The sequence below is a fragment of the Mesocricetus auratus genome, unplaced genomic scaffold (assembly GCF_017639785.1).
Source record: "Mesocricetus auratus isolate SY011 unplaced genomic scaffold, BCM_Maur_2.0 Super-Scaffold_100691, whole genome shotgun sequence".
Classification (NCBI taxonomy): Eukaryota; Metazoa; Chordata; class Mammalia; order Rodentia; family Cricetidae; genus Mesocricetus; species Mesocricetus auratus.
In genome coordinates, this window is record NW_024429267.1 from 37,673,882 (window position 1) to 37,695,034 (window position 21,153).

Genomic DNA, 21,153 nt, shown 5'->3' on the forward strand with positions numbered 1-21,153 from the left:
GAAGTTTGGCTTCTGGGCATGCCTGTTGAGATTTACCTTAATTATGTTAATTGTGGTGGGAAACCCACCGGAGTTGGGTGGTGTCATTACATGGATAGAATACTATGTCATACAAGCAGAGAAAGGGAACTGAGTAGCATGTTTGCATTCAGTTTGTCTGCAGCTGGCATGATTTCTCTGTATAGTCATGCCCCATGTTGGTCACCAAATGTTGGGGTTTTTTGTTTGTTTGTTTGTTTTTGTTTTTATGAGACAGGGTTTCTCTGTATTGTTTTGGAGGCTGTCGGTCCAGCCCGGACTCGAACTCACAGAACCAAATGTTTTTAACAAAACCTCAATCGTTCAATTTTTTTTCAATGAAGACTCAGGAGTCAGATGCTGGAGTCAAAGCCTGCTAGCAAAGAGAGACAGAGAAAGTACCCAGCTAACCTCCTCAGCTGACATCCCCAAAGCCGCCTCCTCCTATGCTGTCTCATACCAACCTCTCCTAACTCAATGTCCTCCCTTCTATTCCTGTGTGTCTGTTATCTCATGGGGGATGTCCTTCTATAAGCTGTGAATATATGTTTCTCCTACTGGTTGATGAATAAAGCTGTTTTGACCAATGGACAGGCAGGATGTAGCCAGGCAGGAGGTATAGGCAGGGCCACAAGACTGGGAGAATTCTGGGAAGAGGAACAGAGACAAGAGTTGGGGGGAGACACCATGTAGCTACCAGGAAGGTAGGACATTGAGAATTCTCTGGTAGGCCAAGACCATGTGGAGACACATAGATTAATAGAGACTGGTTAGTAATTAAGAGTGAGCTAGCCAGTAAGATGCCTGAGCCATCGGCCAAACAGATTATAATTAATATAATCATCTGTATGTTTACATACAGGTGGGACAGAAACTTCTATCTGCATCTGTCCTCCTGACTCCCTCTTACTCTGTTTTTTCCTTAATCATCTTATATTCACTTCCTGTCAACTGGTTGCTTGCTCCACCTCTTGTTTGTCTGGCCTGTCCGTAAGTTCTAGGATTTATGCTACATCCAACTTAAACAGTGCTGGGGACACAACCAGGACTTTCTTTGTGGTAGGCAGTGAAGGAAGCCCTGAGTGAGTGAAGCACCGAGTGAATGTGTATTGTGACATGAGCAAAGCCTGTGGGGGACTTGGCGACCAAATGGCCCATGGAGAATAGGTACTTCTCAGCCAGACTAAAGAGGGTGGCAAAGCTTTCCTCAGCTGCCACAAGTTGTCATGCCTGGTTATGAAAGAGTGATCAGTACAATAATTAGCAACTGGGGTGTCGTCCTATATCCTTACAGGCTGAAACTGCTTACCTACAGTTAGCCCTTCCCCCATGCTGTACCTAATAAATGCTGTGAGATTCCAGGTTGTGGTGGTAGTACTAGGGAACCTCACCAAATCCTAGCTTTATTATATGCACATCTGTGTGTCTGTCCTTTATTTTCCCACTGCCCCTAGACTCAAGTTTTGAGTTGATGTCCAGGCAAAGCTAGCTACATTTCTAGTCCACTTCTTTTCAAGGACAAGTTTCTCAGCAGACCTATAATGCCTGGTTTGCATACCATCTGGGAACCGGGAATAATGCTACCTTCCCCCTCCTTGGTATGTATGGTTGATTTGCTACTTCTTGTGATTGCTGTGCCTTCTCTGGGATCTTTCCTGACCTGGTCTGTTCTCCAAACTTCCTGCTAGCTAGGAACAGTTAGAAGTTTTAAGTTAAGCAATTTTGCTATGCTAAAGAATATGATTATTTTTTTAACCACTGGAAAGTTTTATCTGTGTATCAAAGAAATCAAGGAATTCTTTTTCCCCCAGAATGGTAATCTTATACTGTGAGAGTGATGATAAAGTAGACTGAACATTTTGTTTTTGTTTTTTGTGGGTCAAACAGAACCTCTTCTTCCTGTTTTCTGATCTACTTAGGAATAAAGACTGCTTAACAAAGTGATCCTAGTCTCTCCTTGTAGCCCAGTGAATGTTAAAAGTTCAGGAGTCTCACAATCTTCAAAATATCTGGGACTGGGCATGATAGCACATGCCTGTAATTCCAGCACTAGGGAGGCAGAGGCAGGTAGATCTGAGTTTTATGCCGGCCTGGTCTACATAAGAAATTCCAGACAGCCAGGACATCAGAGACTCTGCCATTTATATAACACATATATTCATATATTATTTTTCTCATTCTTTATATGAGAAACTAGAATGCTATATTCCAGAGAACAGCATAACATAGAATTTATCCAAATAAATCATGTACAAGCATGCTGTCTACAAAGTAAAAATTTTGACGTAAGAGTAGCCTAATTTGCCATGTAAAAGTGGTTCTTTTTCCCTTTTGTTTTCTTTCCTTCCTTCCTTCTTTACACCCCCCACCCCCAGACAAGGTTTCTCTGCATAGCCCTGGCTTTCCTGGAACCACTTTGTAGACTAGGTTGACCTCATACTCGGAGATCCTCCTGTCTCTGCCTACCAAGTGCTGGGACCAAAAGTGTGTACCACTACCACCTGGCTGTGGATTCTTTTAAATATAATTTTGGGGGCAAAATTATTAAACAACATTTTACATTAGATTTGTGACAGGTCTCTACATAGCCTTAGTTGTCCTAGAAGTCACTATGTGGACCAGAAAAGCCTTGAACTCAAAGAGATCCACCTGTTTCTGCCTCCTAAGGGTTGGGGTTAAAAGTATGGCACTATGCCCAGTAAATATAGAGTGTAAGCATGAAGATTAAGAAGGAAAAAGGCACTCAGGAGAAAATATGATATACCTAAGAACATGGGTGTGGTTTTTGTCTAAGAGTGTGGCCCTATGTATAATTCCTTTAACTTCGGTATTTAAGAATGACTTTGAAGTTCTGCTCCTCCTGCCTCCCCCTCCCAAGTCCTTGGATTATAGTTGTGTACCACACTAGTTTTATGTAGATTTGGAGGATGAACCCAGCACTGTATTTATAGTAGACAAGCACTCTACCAGCTGAGCTACCTCCCCAAACCTCTTAAACTTCTATTGCACTTTTTCTTTTTTCACTTAGGGAACTCAAATTTTTTTATTGCCTGTCTCTACTTTGGAGTCTACAAAAGAAACGATGCCTCCAGCCGCCCCTAAGGCCCAGGACTCCAGTGAGTTATCAAACAGACTCCTGATTGAAAAAATGGTAAGCTTAAAATATTTTAGATCACTGTTTCTCAGAGTATATGCCAAAAGAATGATAGGTGTGCAAATAGAAAACTCTGGCATATTTTCTTTTGCATTTATTTATTTTTGTATGTGGTATGCATGAAGTCAGAGGAAACCTTGCAGGGACTAAGATGCTCTTCTTCTACTATGTGAATCTCAGGACCAAACTTGGATTGTCAGGCTTGGTGACAAGCATCTTTACTTACTGAACTTTTTGCTGGTCTGAAATTCTGACTTTAAAAAGATGGTTGGTTGGGATTGTGAGATGGCTCAGTGGTTAAGAGGATATAGCTGCTTGAGCTGGCGGTGGTGGTGCACACCTTTAATCCCAGCACTCAGGAGGCAGAGGCAGGCAGATCTCTGTGAGTTTGAGGCCAGCCTGGTCTACAGAGTGACAGGACAGCCTGGGCTGTTATGCAGAGAAACCCTGTCTCAAAAAAAGGAGTGTATTCTGCTCTTCTAGAGGACCTGAGTTCTAGTCCCAGCTAGCACCACAGTATGCAGCTCCCAACTACTTGTAACTCCAGCTCCAGGTAGTTACACTCACCTGAAAATGCAATCCCTCCCTGTACCCAACCCCAAACTCATACACAAGTACATGTAATTAAAAATGAATCTTCTGGGGCTGGAGAGATGGCTCGGCAGTTAAGAGCACTGGCTGCTCTTCCAGAGGTCCTGAGTTCAATTCCCAGCAACCATATGGTGACTAACAACCATCCGTAATGAGAGCTGGTGTCCTTTTCTGGCCTGCAGGCATGCATGCAGACAGAACACTGTATACATAGTAAATAAATAAATAAGTAAAAATGAATCTTAAAAAAAGATTGGATAAATTACTGAAGGATTTGGGATTAAAGACTATCAAGTGTCTTTATTTTTTTTTAGCTTCCCCAATTTTACATTTCCAGAAGATTTGACTGTTGGTGTCTGTTGAATCCAGAGGCATTGAATCCCCTCTGGAGCTAGAGTTACAATCCTAGTGTCCCTTGATACTGCATACATAGCTCTTTATGGTGCCCAGCTCGGTGGCTGAGGGTGTGGAGGCAGAGACAGCTGTTAGGTTTCTCTGTCTCGCTGTTCAGGGTTGAGGTGATGGTGACTGGGGCAGGTTCTGGCAGCTGTGGCTCCTCTGGGGTATGATAGTAAGGAGACTGGAGGTCTAGGTGTGGCTGCTCAGGGGTTATCCCGGACAGTTGTTATTGATCACAATGGTTGGTCAGTCAACAGAGGACATACATCAAACACCACAGGGTTTGAGGGCATTGATTGACAGCATGCTGTGTTCACAAATGCCTTCTTTAAGGATGATACCTTCAGAGCAAGCACAGGGACTTCCTGATATGGCCTTGTCTGAATTCACAGTAAGCAAGGTGATTTCCACGAACATCCATGAAGTCTGTGACTGTCACAGTCCAGAGAGGCACAGAACATGAAGTTTGTCACTCTCACAGTCCAGAGAGGCACAGAACATGAAGTTTGTGACTGTCACAGTCCAGAGAGGCACAGAACATGAAGTTTGTGACTGTCACAGTCCAGAGAGGCACAGAACATGAAGTTTGTGACTCTCCCAGTCCAGAGAGGCACAGAACATGAAGTTTGTGACTGTCACAGTCCAGAGAGGCACAGAACATGAAGTTTGTGACTCTCACAGTCCAGAGAGGCACAGAACAGGAAGTTTGTGACTCTCACAGTCCAGAGAGGCACAGAACATGAAGTTTGTGACTGTCACAGTCCAGAGAGGCACAGAACATGAAGTTTGTGACTCTCACAGTCCAGAGAGGCACAGAACATGAAGTTTGACTCTCCCAGTCCAGAGAGGCACAGAACATGAAGGCGTGGCCAGGGGAGAAGAGAAGGCGGCAGCATGGTGGCTTCTCCCAGTGGTGCTTGTTCAGTGGGCAGGGGCTGGGAGCCCCTTCTGTCAGTTCACCAGAGGATTACTCTGAGGTTAAATTGTAGTGAAGACAAAATGGAAGAAAAAGCCAATGTTATTTTGTGCTGGTGGAAATAGGAGGAAGGAATGAGTCCCCTGAAGCAGGAAGGGGACAGCTGGCCGCTCATGCTCCGTTTTTACTTTCAGTGGCCCAGGAAGGTCTGATTCTTTGTGTTCTTCCGCTTGGTATTTGCCTGCAGATTTCACCAGCTGTTTACTTGACCATCTCTTCTTTTCTGTTTGTCTTTTTCTTGAGTTTCAGCCTCTGCTTTGTGCGTCTTTGACATCTCTTTTCTTTTCATGTCCAGCTTAGCAAATGGTTTCATGGTTTGTTTGTATAGTGGTTGTTTGTCAGTTCAGGGTAATCCTCTACATCTGTAGGATTGCCTTCCTTACTCCTGCCTCTTAACAGTGTGTTCTCTTCTGCCTGAATCACATCCAGAACCTCTTCTGTTCCGGATGCAGTAGCCCACTTGTAAGCTTTGTCCACAGCGTCAAAAGCCTTTTGTGCACCACCTGCAGCGTCTTGGTTTTTGTCAGGATGTACCAGTGTTATACAGCTGCTGAAACCTCTCTCTTATTTCTTTTTCTGTCACTTCAGGAATAGCTGGAAAATCTCAAATGGGTTCACATTAAAGAGGAAGCTGGACAGGTCAATCTTTCAGTCTGATTTTTAGACGTAGAACTTCTATTTGTTTAGCCTTACTGAAGAAGATCACAAAAGCCTCTTCTGTGCCACCTGCCCAGAGCCCTGGCTTTTTGGAAGCTACCATATCCCTGAAGCTGCCATTTTCCAAGTCCAGCCCTCACATGACCCTTGATTTTCTGTTTTCATCATTGTTAAAGGGATACTTATTTTAGAGTGGCTAGTTTTAGTTTTCAGTTGTGTCCTTTGAGTATGGCCTGACCTTATTCAATTAGACTTACCTGTTTCACTGAAATCACAAGTTTTGTTGCTGTTTTTGTTTTAATTTGCTCATTAAAGGACCTACATGTGGATATTTTATGTAATACAACAATTTATTCATTTGCATACTTCTGTTGCTGATTTTAGTAAAACCTAAATCTTTTAAAATTATAATTTGATACATAAAATTTCATATTAAAACTAGGCATGCCGCCGGGTGTTGGTGGTGCACGCCTTTAATCCCAGCATTCGGGAGGCAGAGGCAGGCGGATCTCTGTGAGTTAGAGACCAGCCTGGTCTACAAAGTGAGTTCCAGGACAGCCTCCAAAGCCACAGAGAAACCCTGTCTCGAAAAACAAAACAACAACAACAACAAACTCCCCCCCCAAAAAAAACATAAAAAACAAAAAAACTAGGCATGCCAAACATCCTTCATTTCAGCACTAGGGAAACAGAGGCGATCACACCTCTTTAATTCAAGGCTGGTCTGGTTTACATTGCTAGTTCCAGTCCCAGGCAGGGATACATAGTGAGACCCTGTCTAAAAAAATTATAAGACTGTTTTTAAGCACTTGTTGGTCTTCCACGGCTCCCTAGTTCAGTTCACAACATTCGTGTTATGTGGCTCACAACCTCCTCATACCCCAGGGGCTGACACCCTTTTTTGGTTTCTGCTGCACTGGAACTTCACAAGATCATACCCACATAATAGACAAACAAATGCATACAGGCTCTGTTCTGAAAACATTGGATGTTATATAAAAGGTTTTTCTTCACATCTTAAAGTTGTTCCTTTTTTCTCTACTGTGATTGTAGCAGGAGGAAGCAGAATGGGAAAACATAAATGGACTGTTGATGGCACATGGCTTCAAACCTTTGTGTCTAATCAAAAGAACTGACCTCAAAGGTAACTAGACACTGTTCTTGCTCTGTTAGGAACAAAGCTTGTTTTTCTTTAAAAAGTGTTTATCTTAAAATGGCTTTACCTTCTCTTTGCTCTTGCCATGGCGCGTGCACGTGCGTGTGTGTGTGTATGTATATATATTATGTGTAATATATATATATTACAATGTAGAGCTCATCGTTTTTGACAAGCAGTCATCACAAAGAATGAGGCAGACTTTGAAAATGTTGATGGAAGAAACAACTCGTCAGCAGAGCATGATACGGGAGCTCATAGACACGAACCAACAGCTTAAGTAAGACAGTGGGATTGTTTGCATGCATTCTAAGTACAACTCATCTGAGGAGGATTCTGAAATTTAGTTGTACACTTTAAAAAATTTATTTTACTTCTTACATGTATAAGTGTTTCTGTCAGCAATGTACATAAGTGTACCATGTGGGTACTTGAACCCAGAGTTCAGAAGAGGACATCAGATCCCCTGGAGCTAGAGTTATGAATGATTGTGAACCACCATGTGGGTGTTGGGAACTGAACCTGGGTCCTCTGGAAGAGGAGCTGATGCTCTTAACTGCTGAACCATCTCTCCAGCCCCCTGAAATTTCATTTTTATTAAATGTAAAACAAAATTGTTTTTATAAATAAACGGGCAAAAATTAAATAGATGACTTTCTGTAGCACTTAGCATCGTTATGTAATGGTACCCTCTATTCTATTTACTTTCTCTTATAACATAGGTGAGATTGGGTGTGTCAGGGGCATGGCTACACACCTGTTACAAGATAGAAGTGTTGGGACTGGGGTACAGCTCAGTGCCAATTATGCTAATTTTTGATTCTCAGCACCAAAAAAAGTAAAAAATGTTAAGAATGTGGAGACATTTTGGAAAGCTGTCTGTTATATGTCATGTATGATCTGATTTATTTTAACACTGAGGGAAGGAATTGTCTCTCATAATTAGAAGTGAACTTCAACTGGAACAGAACCGAGCAACACACCAGGAACAGCGAGCCAATGACCTGGAGCAGATTATGGACAGCGTGAAATCCAAAATTGGTGAATTAGAAGATGAGTCCCTAAACAGGGTTTGCCAGCAACAAAACAGAATAAAAGACCTTCAAAAGGAGCATAAAGTATTACAGGTATTTTATTGACATACCTTTTTTTAAAAAAATTTATTTATTTACTATGTATACAGTGTTCTGCCTTCATGCATCTCTGCAGTCCAGAAGAGGGCGGCAGGTCTCATTGCAGATGGTTGTGAGCCACCATGTGGTTGCTAGGAATTGAACTCAGGTCCTCTGGAAGAACAGACAGTGCTCTTAACCCCTGAGCCATCTCTCCATCCCGACATATCTTTTCTTATTTGATGGTTAATACTGAAAGTTCTTCATAGTCCCAGGTAATTTCCATGTCACTTCCAGGGAGTATGTCTGTGGCAAAGGTCAAGGAAATCCAAATGCTTGAGGTATGTGTAAAGATTGTTAGAGGAAAGCAATTTACATTGGCATAGGGTAATAATGTTAATGGGTGATCTTTTCTACTTAGCACCTCATGTTTGAGATTCATCTATGAGGCTGCATGTTATAGTTTCATGAGTATCCTTAAAAGATGCATGTGTGGTCTAAGTGAGTGTATGCCACATATGTATGGGTACCTTTGGAGGCCAGAAGAGGGTGTTAGGTCTCCTGGAACTGGAGTAATAACAACAAGAGCTTGTGAACTGCAGGATGTGGATGCTGGGAACTGAATTCACATCCTTTGGAAGATCAAGGAGTGCTCTTAACCACTGAGTCCTTTGGCATCTCATACTGCACTGTTGCATAGCTCATTGTGCCTGCACAGGGATTTTCCTGTACTTATAATGTCTAGTAGTCTACCTGATAGCAACCATAGTGCCATGTTTAGAGACAGTGTCCTGTGTATAGGTAACAATTCCTGAGTAGATCTCATATTGCCCTGCAATGAGCTCAGATTTCATTGTAAATGCCTCATAATCTCCATGTACATCCCATAATGAATATTGTAGAAAGTCATAGTTATCTACAAAGAAATCCTAGTAAATGTGTATTTTATTTTATTTTTTAAATTTTTTTGGTTTTTCAAGCCTGTCCTGGAACTCGCTCTGTAGACCAGGCTGGCTTCGAACTCACAGAGACCCGCTTGCTTCTGCCTCCTGAGTGCTGAGATTAAAGGTGTGTGCCACCAACGCCCAACCAATGTGTGTTTTATAATGTCACAATACCCAGCATACAACTTTGTTGCCCTGTTTTAAGCATATATTTCTCTGTGCTTTCATATAGCCCATAATGCTGTTTCGAATTTATGGTGTTCTATATAGAGTACCTGTATTGGGGCATTTTCATAATTACTGATTGATGATGTGGGAGGCCCCAGCCCATTGTGGGTAAGGCCACCCTTGGGCTGGTGATCCTGGATAAGAAACCAGGTTGGAAGCTGGGTGGTGGTGGTACACACCTTTAACCCCAGCACTTAGGAGGCAGAGGCAGGCAGATCTCTGTGAATTCAAAGTGAGTTGAGGACAGGCTTCAAAGCTACACAGAGAAACCCTGTCTTGAAAAACAAAACAAAACAAAACAAAACACCCAAAAGAAACCAGGTTGGGCCGGGCGTTGGTGGCGCACGCCTTTAATCCCAGCACTCAGGAGGCAGAGGCAGGCGGATCTCTGTGAGTTCGAGGCCAGCCTGGTCTACAAAGCGAGTTTCAGGACAGTCTCCAAAACAATACAGAGAAACCCTGTCTCGAAAAACCAAAAAAAAAAAAAGAAACCAGGTTGGGCCAGCATAGTGTCTCTCCAATTGAGTTCACATCACACATGAATAGGACTCATAAAGCACCTGTTTAGACTTCATAATCCCAAGTAAATAGCTTGCAGTGCACACCCACCCACCCCTCTGTGCATGTGGAAGAGTTATATTGAACCAACAGTGTATCTGTACAATGTCCTTTATGAAGTTCATAGTGTACCTCCGTAGATTAAAGGACATAATGAGCTCATAGTGTCCTTTATGGATTCCAGGTGCCCTAACAGAGCTCTCAGTGGCTGTTTTATAGAGCTCACAGTATACATGATTTAGAGCCCATACTGAAGTAGTACAGATCATAATGCACCTTTATATAAGCTTCACAGTCTCATCTATGTAGCTCATAGTGCACTTTACATGCAGCTTACAGAAGTTTCATATTGCATGTATGTTGATTGCATAGGATACTTTAAAGAGGTCCTATGCCTTTCATAAAATTCATGGTGTCTTACATATAGATTACAGTGCTATGGGCACATCTCATGCTGCTGTGTTTAGAGCTCAGTGTCCTATACAGAGCTCATCATGGCCTAGTATGGTGTCATAATGCTCATGAATAGAGATCTTTTCCACCCATTGGAGGCTCAAATTGGAAATTTATTGAATCCATGCTAGAGATCATAGTTCTCATTATGGATCTCAGTGCCCTATGTAAGGTTTAAGTGGCCTGCATAGATATTTCTCTTATGTGGTCATATTGCCTTGTACTATGTGTAATAAAGCTGTGTGAGCAGATAGTAATGAATTCTGTCCAGAGCGTGGGTTATCTGGCCTGTGAGCCTCTGGGGATTCTTCTGTCTCTGTTTCCCATTTTGTCATATGAATGGCTGAAGTATAGATGAGTGTTGTTGCGCCTGGCTCTATATGGGTTTGGGGACTCAAAATACAGATCCTCCTGCTTGCTTGGCACATACTTTATCCACTGAGCCCTCATCTCAGCCATGCAATGAAAAGTAAAACACTGAAAAAAGAAATTGAAGAATACATTAGATGATGGAAAGACTTTCTGTTCAGTTTATGGATTATCAGACTAGATAGTGGCTATATTACCAAAGTAATTTCTACCATCAAGATTCTAGTGACAGTCTTCATAGAATTGAATAAACAATCCTAATATGCATATAGTAGCACAAAAGGCCCTTGATAGTGAAAGCAATTCTGAAAATTAATAATGCTGGTCACAGTATCATTCTGGTTTCAAGTTATAACTACAAAACGGTAGTAACAAAAACAATTTGGTACTGTCACAAAAATATGTGTATCAGTGAAATAGAATAGACAACCCAGAAATGAACACATTATATACCCAATTGAATTTTGGTTTTACATATATCAGAGAAAGAGACAATTTCTTCAACATAGTACAGGGAAACATGATGTCTATATGTGGAAGAATAAAACTAGATCCTTATCTCTTACCCCATAAAAATAAATTAATAATGAACCAAAGATTTCAGTAATCTAAATTATAACTGTTAGGAAAAAAGAAACCTCTTAAAAGTATAGACATAGACAGGAACTTTGAATTGACAAGTAGGATTGCATGAATTTTAAAAATTTCTGTACAGGAAAGGAATCAACCAACAGGGTGAAGAGACAACTAATAGAAGGGGAGAAAACTATACTACCTGTGAATTACTATCTAGAATATATAAGGACTCAGGGAAGAATGGTGTCACATGTCTTTAGTCCCAGCATTCAGGAGGCAGAAGCAGGAGGATCTTTGTGAGTTCCAGGTTAACCAAGGCTACATAGTGAGACCCTGTCTCAGAAAAACAAAACAAAAACTAGACCCAAGCAGTCTAATAAATCATTTGATAAATAGGCTAATTAATGAATAGACTGTTCTCAAAAAATTGAAGTACCAGTGACTAATAGACAAATAATAGTCAACACCCTAACAAGAAGGGAAATGCAAATTAAAACTACATTGAGATTCTATCTCACACCTAGTCACAATGCCTATCATTAAGGCAAAAGGTAACAACAAATGATAATAAGAATTTTGAAGAAAAAGAGAACCTGTACTGAAGGGAGTATAAATTTGTGGAGGTTTCCTCAAAAACTGAAACTAGAACTACCTTATGACCTAGTTCTGTTCTTTCTGGGTATATACTCCAAAGACTAGGTTAATGATCCCAGAGACACTTTCACATCTGTGCTTACTGCAGTAAGATTGATAGTCAAGTTATGGAATCAGTCAAAGTGTCCAAGAGATGAGTGAACTAAAAGTGTGTGTGTGTATGTGTGTGTGTAAATATGTATGTATGTGTGTATGTATGCACATGCATCTTGAAATTTGAAGCCAGAATAGGGAAGAGGAAAAATAAAGATACAGAGGTGAGCATGGTCAAAATACGTGGTATACAAAAATGTTCTTGTGAATCTCATCACAGTGTGTAATGAATATATGCCAAGGAAAAACCTCAGTGATTACTTCTAGATTTTGGCTAACTTACATGTTGAGGGGAGACTGGCACCCTCATCACTTAGCTGTAGAGGTCGTGCCTAGTTTCATGGAAGGCCAAGGCAGAGGGTGGAGTACTGCATATTTCATGTTCCCTAGGAGATGTTATGTTACCAGAAACTAAGACTATTTCCCCTTTGAGGGTTGTTAAGTTTCAATAAATTTGACATTTTGGACAGATGACCATGTGCTTAGCTGTGAGTGTTATGTTTTGAAAGTGGTATCTTTTTTTTATAAATCTAAGGCACATATTGGTTATGGACCTATCCTGATTTATAGTCTTCTCCATTGCCTGGATGCCCAAACTGACTACATCATTTGTAATCCACAAATCATTTAAAAAAGAAACCTTAATTTTCATTTGTGGTTCTCTCTCTTTCTGGTATTTTGAGACAGGGTTTTTCTGTGTAATAGTCCTTGTTGTCCCAAAACTCAATCTGTAGACCAGGCTGGCCTCTAACTCACAGAAATTCACCTGCTTCTGCCTCCTGAGTGCTGGAATTAAAGGCACGTGCCACCACCACCCAGCTGTTTTGTGGCTCATTAAAAATATTTTAAATATGTAGTTCTCTTCTTGATTATTAGTTTTATCTCAACTTAGATAAAAGGTAGGCATGGTGGTACACACCTGTAACTCCAGCAACTAGGTGGCTGATAAAAAAGGATTGCAAGCTGGAAGCCAGTGTGGGCTATGTAGAAACCTGATCTCATAAAACCATTGAAATATAAAATTATATTGACTTTGTAGAGATTCTTAAAATACTTATTATGAAATCTTAAATGCATGTAGTTGTCATAGTTTCCTCATTTTATAGGTTTTCACGTTTGTGAATATTATTTTTTGCGTCAGTTTTTAAGTAGCCCTGATGAGATTATTGAATGAAGCAGCTGAGTGGAAATGGTGACATGGATATTATAGAGTAGTATGTCTTACATGTATAAATATAACTACGGATTTACAATTTTCTTACAGACGAAATGCCAGCATTATAAGAAAAAACGAATGGAGCAAGAGGAGACCATTGCTTCTTTGCAAAAGAATATCTACAGATTAACCAAGGAGGAAGAAGAGCGTATTGTCACGCAAAACAGAGTATTTGCCTATCTCTGCAAGAGAGTTCCTCACTCAGTCTTGGATAAACAGTAATGCTTAGTACATAAGATGATAATGGAACTAAGTTGGTTATTTTTCAGCTGATTTTATCTTGACAGTGATTATATCTTTTGCTAGAGAAATTCCTTTTTGTCTTTTTTTCTCAGTTCGTGTATGGGGGTGTGTAAGTTTCTCTTAGAGTATTTTGAGGAAATTATTTATTTATTTATTTATTTATTTATTTATTTATTTATTTATTTATTTATTTAAGACAGGGTTTCTCTGCCCTGGCTGTCTGGAACTCACTTTGTACACCAGGCTGGCCTCGATCTCACAGTGATCCACTTGCTTCTGTTTCTTGAGTGCTGCGATTAAAGGTTTGCACCACCAATGCCTGGCATAAATTTTTATTTTAAATCCTTTATTATTTTAATTATGTAGGGGTGGGGTGGGAATATGTGTATTTGAATACAAGTGCCCACAGAGGTCAGAGAGTATATGTATGTCTACCACAGGTTTGCAGGAGACTTCAGAGATCAGAAGAAGGTGTTGGGTCCCCTAGAACTAGAATTCCAGGCAATTGTGAGCTGCCATGTGGGTTCTGGGAATCAAACCCAGGTCCTGTGTAAGAGCAGCAAGTGCCCTTAAACACTGAGCCTTGGGCAAATATTTCTGTGGCAGATTGCCAGAAGTAGGATAGTTAGGACAGGAAGAGTATGTATTTTAAAAAATGAGACATGTTTATAAATATATTAATATAAATATAGCTTAGTGTAATACTTGTGTTCTGGCAAGAATGGTTGAAAAATTTTTAAGTTTGCCAGACAATCCTTACTTTTAAAAAGGATTTTATAGCTGGGCTGTGGTGGTGCACACCTTTAATCCCAGCACTTGGGAGGCAGATGCAGGCAGATCTCTGTGAGTTTGAGACCAGCCTGGTCTACAAGAGCTAGTTCCAGTATAGCCTCCAAAGCCACAGAGAAACCCTGTCTCAAAAAAACCCAAAAAAAGGATTATTATTTTTAATAATGTGTTTATGTGTATATGGGTTTATGTGCTTGTGAGTTCAGGTACTGCCAGAGGCAGGAAGCCTTTTAGAGCTGGAGTTATAGAAGGTGCTGGAAACTGAGCTTGGCTCCTCTGCAAGAGCAGTATACACTTTAGGTTTTTTTAGGGCTGGAGGGATGGCTTACAGGTTGGGAGTGCTTATTGTTCTTGCAGAGAACCTGGGTTCTACTTCTATCACCCACATGGTGGTTCACGGGTTCACAACTGTCTAGCTCCAGGGATCAGATGTCCTCTTCAAGCCTCCATGGGCACTTGAACACAGATTGTACACACACACACACACACACACACACACACACACACACACACACACACACACGCGTGCGTGCGTAAATCTTTTTTTTTTTTTTTTGAGACAGGGTTTCTCTGTTGTAGCCTTTACTGTCCTAGAATTCACTCTGTAGACCAGGCTGGCCTCAAATTCACATAGATCTAACTGCCTCTGCCTCCCAAGTGCTGGGATTAAAGGCATGTGCCACTACTACCTGACAATCTTTAAAGTTTTTCTATGTATGAGTTTTTGCCTATATGTATGTGTATGTACCACATGTGAGCCTGGTGTCTGTGGAGGCCATAAGAAAGCGTTTGATATCCTGGGATAGAGTCATGGATGATTGTAAGCTACCATGTAGGTACTAGAAATCAAACCTGGGTCCAAGAGCAGCCATTGCTCTTAACCATTGAGCAATCTCTTCAGCCCTGCAGTATGCTGTTAGCTGCTAAGCTATCTCTCTATACCCAGCATGTGCTAACTTTTATCATTATGATTAGAAATTATGTAAAAGAATAGTAGATACTACCTTTTGAAAATAACACATTTTTGTTTTCTAGATTGCTTTGTCTAATTGATTACTATGAATCTAAACTTCGAAAACTCCGTACACAAAGGTATAAATAATAATAATTTTTCTTTTGTTTTTTGAGACAGGATTTCTCTGTGTAACTTTGGAACCTGTCCTGGAACTCACTCTGTAGGCCAGGCTGGGCTCGGAACTCACCGATACCTGCCTGCCTCTCCCTCCCATGTGTTGAGATTAAAGGCATGTGCCACCACCATCTGGCAAATAATATAGAATGGATATTATCCAGGAACAAATTAAGTTTCTGTAGCTTTTGAGACTTTATGTTCTGGAAGTCTGTTTATTATTATGAAATTCTTTTTCAAATATGGTATTTTTTATCCTCTGAGAATTTCATACATGGGTACTCTTAGGTTTCTGTTGCTGTGAAGAGACATCATGACCATGGCAACTCATACAAAGGAAAACATTTAACTGGGGTGGTAGCTTACAGTTTTGGAGGTCCAGTCCATTATCATGGTGGGACATGGTGGCGTGCAGGCAGACAACAAAAGGAAGTAGACTGTGACAGTGGAGTGTCTTGAGCATAGGGGAACTCAAAAGGCTCACCCCACAGTGACACACTTCCTCCTACAAGGTCACACCTATTCCATCAAGGCCACAACAAGTGCTATTCCTTTTGGGGGGCATTTTCTTTCAAACCACTACACATACAGTGTATTTTGGGGGGCATATGGTGTATTTTGGAAATATTTATCCTCCATTTCTCCCCAACAAATTTTGGTTCCCCCTCACATCTTCCTCACAACTTTGTGTTGAAATTCTTTTAATGAAGTTCTATAAGATTGTATTTTACTGCTTAGGTAAACAATGTGCTATTTCCTTTATTTTGTTGAAGCATTATGTTATTTAGCCACTGGATAGTAAGTATATTTATAAGGTATATGGACATATGGTATATTGGCTGTGGAGCAAAATGTTATGAAAGTTTAAATATACCAAAGATAGAATGACAGTGAAAAATTGTCTTATTGCTATTTATGGAAGTTCATGCCTGTATTCCTACTCCTTGTAGCCTGAGGTAGAGGTTGTAACATTGAGGAAGTGAAGGAAAAAGAGGGTAGCCACAAGTTTGAAGCCTGCCTGGGCTACATAGTGAATCCCCAGCTGGCTTGAATTAGAATGAGATTGTCCTGATAATGTACTTAGGAAGATGTGTGTCAATACTTGTGTAAGTAAATGCAAGATGTAGTGGTGTGTAATTGTGAGGCAGGTGGGACAGTTGTGTGGCAAAGAGAGACAGGAGTGAATGGTAGGAGAATGGGTAGGCTTTGCATATGGACTGCAGAGTTTCCAAGACAGATATGATAAAGGATTTTTCAGTTAGATGAATACACAGCAGGAAGAGTGAATGTATTTAGGAATTTTAAGTAATCTAAGCAGTCTGAAGCACAGCGTAGGTGAGTTGTGCATGCACTGTGTATTGTTACACTCGACACTTTTTCTTGATTTTTTTTATGAATTGAAAGTACTAGAAGGAATAAACAGTATGCACAGTATATTTTTTAGGACCAGGAATGTTCTATTTGTGTTTTGTTTGTTCATTCAAGAAGTATTTTTTATTCCCTCTGTGTCCTGTGACAGAATTTTCTGGTCCTTACACATTCTAAGTAAAATAGTAAACAGAGTACTCTAGGACTAGAAAGTACTGTGCTGTGCTGTGATACTATTCACTGTAGAACACGTAGGAAATTGGGATTTTTTTAATTCATGTTTAAATTTTAAGCCCTCATTAGATTGGCTTATTTTTGCTAGCTAAATATCTTCTTTAAGGATATATAAGGTGTTTGTCTCCCCTCAGACAGGGTAAGGAAGACGACAGTCAGTCAGAAGAAGAAAAAGACTACAGAGACATGCATGCCTCACCAAGTTATAAAGGCCTTCTGATGGTATGGAGACCAGAGAACTGATAAATACCTTTTTATAGAGCAAAATAATCCCCTAGGAGAGTTACTTATTTTACTGTGAAATGCATTGCAGTCGTTACAGAATCAACTCAAGGAATCAAAATCCAAGATTGATGTACTGTTAGGTGAAAAGCTGAACCTCCAAAAAGACCTGGAGAGCAGGTGAGGGAAACTTAAGTTTTCTTTACCTTTTAGAATGTTAGATGAATCCTTCTTGACACTTTTATACTCCTCCTGGTTGGTTGTATTTCATGGCAAATGATGAGTAAGAATCCTTAGGCAAGCAAGGGAAATGAGAAAATAGGAATCCATGTTGTTGATAAAACTGGATAAGAACTTTGAGGAGATTCAGACTTTTCTTGTGTTTGTGTGTTTATATGTATGGGTACAAATGTGTGTGTGCATCTGTGCTCATGCATATGGAAACAAGAGTCAGCCTCTGTCATTCCTCAGTCTCTGTCCACCTTGTTTTGTGAGACAGGATCTCTCATTGAGACCGGTCTGGCCGGGCGTTGGTGGCGCACGCCTTTAATCCCAGCACTCAGGAGGCAGAGGCAGGCAGATCTCTGTGAGTTCAAGGCCAGCCTGGTCTACAGAGTGAGTTCCAGGACAGCCTACAAAGCCACAGAGAAACCCTGTCTCGAAAAGCCAAAAAAAAAAAAAAAAAAAAAAAAAAAGAGAGAGACCTGTCTGGAGCATGCCAATTAGGCTGCCTCACCAGTGAGCCTGAGGGATCCAGCTGTCTTCAGCACCCCCTTCCCAGTGCTGGGGTAGTAAGTGTGCACTCCCATGCCTTTTTAGGTTATTGGACTTGAACTCTGACTTAGCTGTCTCCCCAGGCCCAGGTTCAGTCTTTGTTTGTTTTTTTTTTTTTTCCTTCTTCTTTTAAAATTAACTAGAGTGAGGGCTGGAGAGTTGGCTTCTCTGGAAAACTGCCTGTGTGCAAGCATGTGAGGACTTGAGTTCAGATCCCCTGCACGTATGTAAAAAGCCAGCCAGTTGTAACAGTGTATATCTGTAATTGCAGCATCAGGAGAAGGTGTGAAGACTGGCAGATTCCTGGAGCTCATTGTCTGGCCAGCCAGCATAGACAGTTGATGAACTCTAAGTCCAATGAGAGAACCTATCTCAAAAATAAGAATTTAGCAGCATGTTTGGGAATAACAAACTATGATTTAGGGTAGTAGTTACTTGTGATATGAGAGAAACAGGAATGATACTAATGAGGATGTCTTAGCTAGGGTTTCAACTTTGGGAGGAAAGAATTAGTTTCATTTCATAGCTTATAGTCCATCATCCAGGGAAGTCAGGGCAGGAACCTTGGTTCAGGGACTGAAGTAGAGGCCATTGAGTGATGTATTTACTGGTTTGTTCCTCATGACTTGCTTAGCATCCAGGACCTTGGGACCAGATGTGGGCTGGGCCCTCTCACATCAATCAATAACCTAGACAGTACTCTAAAGTCTTGCCTACAGGCCAATTTTTTAAATTCTGTTTTTAAAATTTTAAGTTAGAAACAAGCTTGTTTTACATGTCAATCCCAGTTCCCTCTCCCTATCCCCATCCCACTAATGCTGTATCCCATCCCCTTTATGCTCCTCAGGGAGGGTGAGGCCTTCCATGGGGGATCTTCAAAGTCTGTCACATCATTTGGAGCAGGTCCTAGGCCATCACCTGTGTGTCTAGGTTGAGAGAGTATCCCTCTATGTGGAATGGGTTCCCAAAGTCCACTCATATGCTAGGGATAAATACTGATCTATTACCAGAGGTCCCATAGATTGCCGAGGCCTCCTCACTGACACCCATGTTCATGGGGTCTGGATCAGTCCTATGATAGTTTCCCAGCTACCAGTTTGGGGTCCATGAACTCCCCCCTTATTCAGATCAGCTGTTTCTGTGGGTTTCTCCAGCCTTATCTTGATCCCTTTGCTCATCATTCCTTCCTCTCTGCAACATCTACAGACTAATTTTAATGAGGCATTTTCTCATTTAAGATTTCATCTTCTTAGTATATCTAAGTTTGTGTCGAGTTGACAAAAACCATCCATTACAGAGGATAGTGTATTCACCAAAACCACAGATTACATAATAGCATGAAAGTAAATAAAGACTTTAAATAAATTATACAGAATAAATCAAATGCCTAGTAAACACATAAGAATTAAGATTTTAATAAAGGGCTGGGGAGATGGCTCAGCAGATAAGAACATTGGCTACTTTCCAAATGGCTAGGGCTTGATTCTCAGAACCCACACAGTGGCTCACAACCATGTGGATTCCAATTTCAGGGGTTCCAATGCTGCCTTCTGGCATCTACAGGCACTAGACACACACATATATACTCAGGCAAAATACCCATATACATAAAATTTAATTTAATAAGTTTATTGTTTATTGATAATACAAGATGTATTTTTTGCTAAGTATTTTTGTCCTTTTCAATAAATTTAATGTATTCACCATGATTTCTTTTTTACAGGCCTACAGAACATGAATTAAGACTTTATAAACAACAGGTGAAGAAACTGGAAAAAGCCCTTAAGAAAAGCATCAAGTAATTACATTTTGTCAAAGTTATAGCTTATAGTTGGGTCCTGTATTTTATTATTTGTTTTTATATCTCTCAGCTATTGTGTATTATATTACAGCAACCTTGTTTTTATATTTCTCAGCTATTGTGTATCATACTATAGCAACCTTGGCTTGGAATTGCCAGGCTGATGAGAGATGTGACATTACAAGTGTTTTGAGCCAGACATGCTAGCATGAACCTATAAATCCCAGCACTGTGGAGGCTGAGCAAGAGGATCACAAATATGAGGCTAGGCTGGGCTATATATTACAACTCTGTCTCAAAAAACAAGACAATAAAAAGGGATAGTTCTGATTCTAACAGCTTAAAAGCAATTTGGATTTGGCTTTATTTTTTATTTTACATATTCTTGAGAATTTCATGCATTCAGATAATGAGATACGATCATATACATCATTTCTCCTCTGTAACTCCCTTCTCCTTAACATGTCCCTCAACTAACTTTGTGCTTTAAAAAAAAAAAAAACTATCCTTCAAATCCAGTTGGGGGCTACCCATATGTGTATGGATCTGGTTTGTTCACTGAAGCATGGGAATCTTGTTGGTGTCCACATCCTCAAAAGGAATGATTCCACCCTCCACCCCCCAGAAACTTAACTACCAGTAACAGAAAGAGTAGGGCCTCGATGATCTATGCTGGAATCTTGTCTGGCTTACTTTCATAATCATGGTGCTGTGGGTTCATGACTGCGATTGTCATGTCCTGAATACAGAGTTTCACAGCACCCCTCCATTATTGCCTGACTCTTTTGTTCTTTCTGCCTTAGTTCTGGGGTGTGGGGATGAGATTGGGCTGAGCATTTAGCCCCTTATTCTCAGCACTTTGACCAATTGTGTTTCTCTTCATTGACTGCTGCTCACTTCCCAAAGAAACTACTTTGATCAAAGCTGAGAGCATCCTAGGTTTATAGGTATAAACATAGATGTTTAGATAGCATTTTCATCAAAATAACAATTGCAGGTTCTCCCCTAGGGCCTATGACTCCTGAGTCATGGGCTTTTGACGAGAACTAAAGGACCATGCATGAAGTTCCCTCTTGTGGAGCAGTCCTCAAACCCAACCACAAAGCTGGCATCCCATGCCACTGTTGAGCCAGCAGGCTTATCTCACCTGGCAGGCCAGTGCTGCAGCATTCAGGGTCCAGCACTGGTTAGACCATTGATGTCTTTTCTCCTTCAGAAGCCTACATAGCATCTCTATGAAAGCACCAGCATTAGAAAGTTTCCTGGTTGGTTTCAGATCTATTTCTGTATGTCATACAGCCAAAGTATTTTGTGTCTTCACCAATATGGTTTATAGAGTCTTGCCAAATAGTTTGGTGGGTAACCAGGGGCTATGAGAATAGCCTGTGTTGTTTTGGAGACCTCTGGGGGCCTCCCTGACCATTAATTCCTAGAAAGTA

General features: G+C 40.7%; 1 protein-coding gene, 1 long non-coding RNA gene and 1 pseudogene across 4 annotated transcripts in view; 1 reads left to right on the forward strand and 2 right to left on the reverse strand.

The window, feature by feature from the left end:
- The window catches only part of Cep70 (centrosomal protein 70), a 41,052-nt gene that overhangs the window by 3,068 nt on the left and 16,831 nt on the right, over positions 1-21,153 (forward strand). For all 3 annotated transcript variants that reach the window (XM_021228329.2, XM_013114848.3, XM_021228328.2), the window contains exons 3-11: positions 3,047-3,169; positions 6,849-6,939; positions 7,108-7,231; positions 7,898-8,078; positions 13,203-13,372; positions 15,222-15,278; positions 17,052-17,139; positions 17,231-17,319; positions 19,637-19,711. In XM_021228329.2, coding sequence (XP_021083988.1) covers positions 3,047-3,169; positions 6,849-6,939; positions 7,108-7,231; positions 7,898-8,078; positions 13,203-13,372; positions 15,222-15,278; positions 17,052-17,139; positions 17,231-17,319; positions 19,637-19,711 — 998 coding nt within the window. The remainder of the gene's footprint in view (positions 1-3,046; positions 3,170-6,848; positions 6,940-7,107; positions 7,232-7,897; positions 8,079-13,202; positions 13,373-15,221; positions 15,279-17,051; positions 17,140-17,230; positions 17,320-19,636; positions 19,712-21,153) is intronic.
- LOC110341235 lies at positions 5,269-5,898 on the reverse strand (annotated as a pseudogene).
- Positions 10,157-21,153, reverse strand: part of LOC121137549 — a 32,256-nt gene continuing 21,259 nt past the window's right edge. The window contains exons 2-3 of the long non-coding RNA XR_005874828.1: positions 17,346-17,431; positions 10,157-10,723 (exon numbers count right to left, since the gene is read on the reverse strand). This is a non-coding gene — a long non-coding RNA (uncharacterized LOC121137549). The remainder of the gene's footprint in view (positions 10,724-17,345; positions 17,432-21,153) is intronic.